Raw genomic sequence first — 2,105 nt, 5'->3', positions numbered from 1 at the left:
AGGTAGTGAATCACGTAGCGCTTCTTGTCGAACACTGTGGCGAGCAGTGTGACATAACTCATTCTATGTTTACCAGACGGCTTCTCGCGCGTCGGACAAAAGGGTAGATTTCTGTGCGCGTCGTGCAGTTCTTTCGAGTACATCAGATCCACCTCGAGTATGTAGCCGACGTCGCTGTCCACCGCGACTGTTGATACATCNAACTTGTACGCGTTCTCCACCCATGTAAAGTTACCGTACGGAAGCGGTTGACACATCGCTCATCCGTAGAGATTGTTCACGTTGTAGTACATCAGATACGTCGACAATGCGGACGGGTCGTGCAAACGTGCGTACTTGTTGTTCGCGGGCGTATCTGTTTGAACATTGACTCAAACCGCTGCGTATGCCGCGTTCCACNAAAATCACCATGTCGATATCGGTCAGCAGCTCGAATGTCACACAAGTGTACTTGAACATGGCGTCTTATGTATATCCGAGCAGCGTGTAGTAGTGCGCGGGATCCAGTCCGTAACTCGCGACAAAAATTTTCAAGTACATCGGCCAGCAAAAGTACGTTAGTCTTCAGATATAGATTGCTGTATGATACCAGATTGTCGATGTTGAATCGTCGCCATACATTCGTCGCGTGCGCGTACTCGCTCTTTGTCACGGTCTCACCGGTGAGCGAATTGTAAACCGCTTCATGCAGTGGCAGACTGGTTTCCAACAGTTTGTCGATGCTGTCCACATATTCGTATGGAAACACAACTTTTCGCGTGAGCAGTTCGAAGTCCTCGGCGGAGAGATCTTTGAATTCCTTTCGAGTCACTCGCAGTTCCCTCTTGTCGAGATAAGATGCGAGCTTCTCTAAGCTTCTGCTCAGAAATTTGTATGAATCGATAAACCGCAAATTGCAAGCAGTTATGTTTGTCTTTTTCTCGAGTACTGTTCACATGTTTTGTGAACAATATGTAAATCTCTTTTGTCACGGACAGCATGGTGATCTCACCCTTGAAAGCGGTGGCCATATCTTTGATAATAAAATGCGCATCGTACTCCGACAAGTTGTAGAACACAATGGGAACAACGTAGACCTGTTTAATTCAGATTGCACGCAGAGTGCGCGAATCTTCTGAAGCGTCCCGTCAGATGACAGTGGTCGCGCACCTTCTTGTCATCTTGCTCAAACGGTTATTTGCACACGTGGCAATATTTGGCGTTCCCAAACCGCTTTATTTCCAACGGTGTGGAATTCGCTATGGGCACGTTTTTTGCAAACAATGTCTTTGCACGTTTTGCGAGATTGTGCAGTTTATTCACGAACCACTGCACACAGTTCTCACCTCTATAGGATCGGTATCCGATGTTGATGTGCGCGCAGTTCACGTAGTAACCGATGCTGAACACACTGTGTCTTTGGTACTTGTGCGCACTTGATGCGTTCTGCTCTTCGTTTTGTTTCTCGAGTACGCACTCCAAGTCGGCGTGTACCACCATTGGAACACGTTCCTTGTTATAATTCTTACATCTCAAACGGTTCTTTCCCTCAGCGGAAAGAACAACTGCGCTGTCATTCAATCGTTCACAGTCCACGATGTGTTCTGCCAGCTTCTTGCTTGTGTGGAAGTAGTGTAGACATCTATGTACGTGTTGCAATAAAACTACAATACACACAACATTGATTAATGAATTTACCATCTCACAATTTAGAAGGACACTTTTTATTCAACATTTTTGTTACTGTTGCAACAATCGTTCGTACTTACCGGTCGCATATGTACTTCGCTGTCTTCTTTTTGCTCAATTGCGAGCTAACCAAACGCAATAAATTTTTTATCCACGCGAAGTGTCCCACGTGTTCATCTTGTTGATCGGGAACATACAATAGATTCACATACTTGTTCTTCTTGTTTGACGTGAAGTGCAGCGGCACGTATCCGTGTCCCTGTTCTGCCACCGTAAACACGTTTACGGACACGTTGTTGCGTTCGAAACGAGCGACTTGGTGCAATGTGATTGGAAACTCTATTCCATCAAAGTTCAATACACTTGCGTACGCGGAATACTGCGACGGTCGATTAGAGTGTTTGACACTTGGATACAACGCGGCGACCACTGCTCAC

The 2,105-nt window shown here is 46.1% G+C and overlaps 1 protein-coding gene across 1 annotated transcript in view; it reads right to left on the bottom strand.

Annotated features, from left to right (window-relative positions):
- Positions 1–260: 260 nt before the first annotated feature.
- Positions 261–2,105, bottom strand: part of LOC109862669 — a 2,654-nt gene continuing 809 nt past the window's right edge. The window contains exons 2-6 of the mRNA XM_020442778.1: positions 1,749–2,047; positions 1,186–1,621; positions 976–1,076; positions 539–857; positions 261–335 (exon numbers count right to left, since the gene is read on the bottom strand). Coding sequence (XP_020298367.1) covers positions 261–335; positions 539–857; positions 976–1,076; positions 1,186–1,621; positions 1,749–2,047 — 1,230 coding nt within the window. The remainder of the gene's footprint in view (positions 336–538; positions 858–975; positions 1,077–1,185; positions 1,622–1,748; positions 2,048–2,105) is intronic.

Source organism: Pseudomyrmex gracilis, unplaced genomic scaffold (genome assembly GCF_002006095.1).
Source record: "Pseudomyrmex gracilis isolate BER0280 unplaced genomic scaffold, ASM200609v1 scaffold_2162, whole genome shotgun sequence".
Lineage (NCBI taxonomy): Eukaryota > Metazoa > Arthropoda > Insecta > Hymenoptera > Formicidae > Pseudomyrmex > Pseudomyrmex gracilis.
This window is presented reverse-complemented; position numbering and strand designations above follow the sequence as displayed.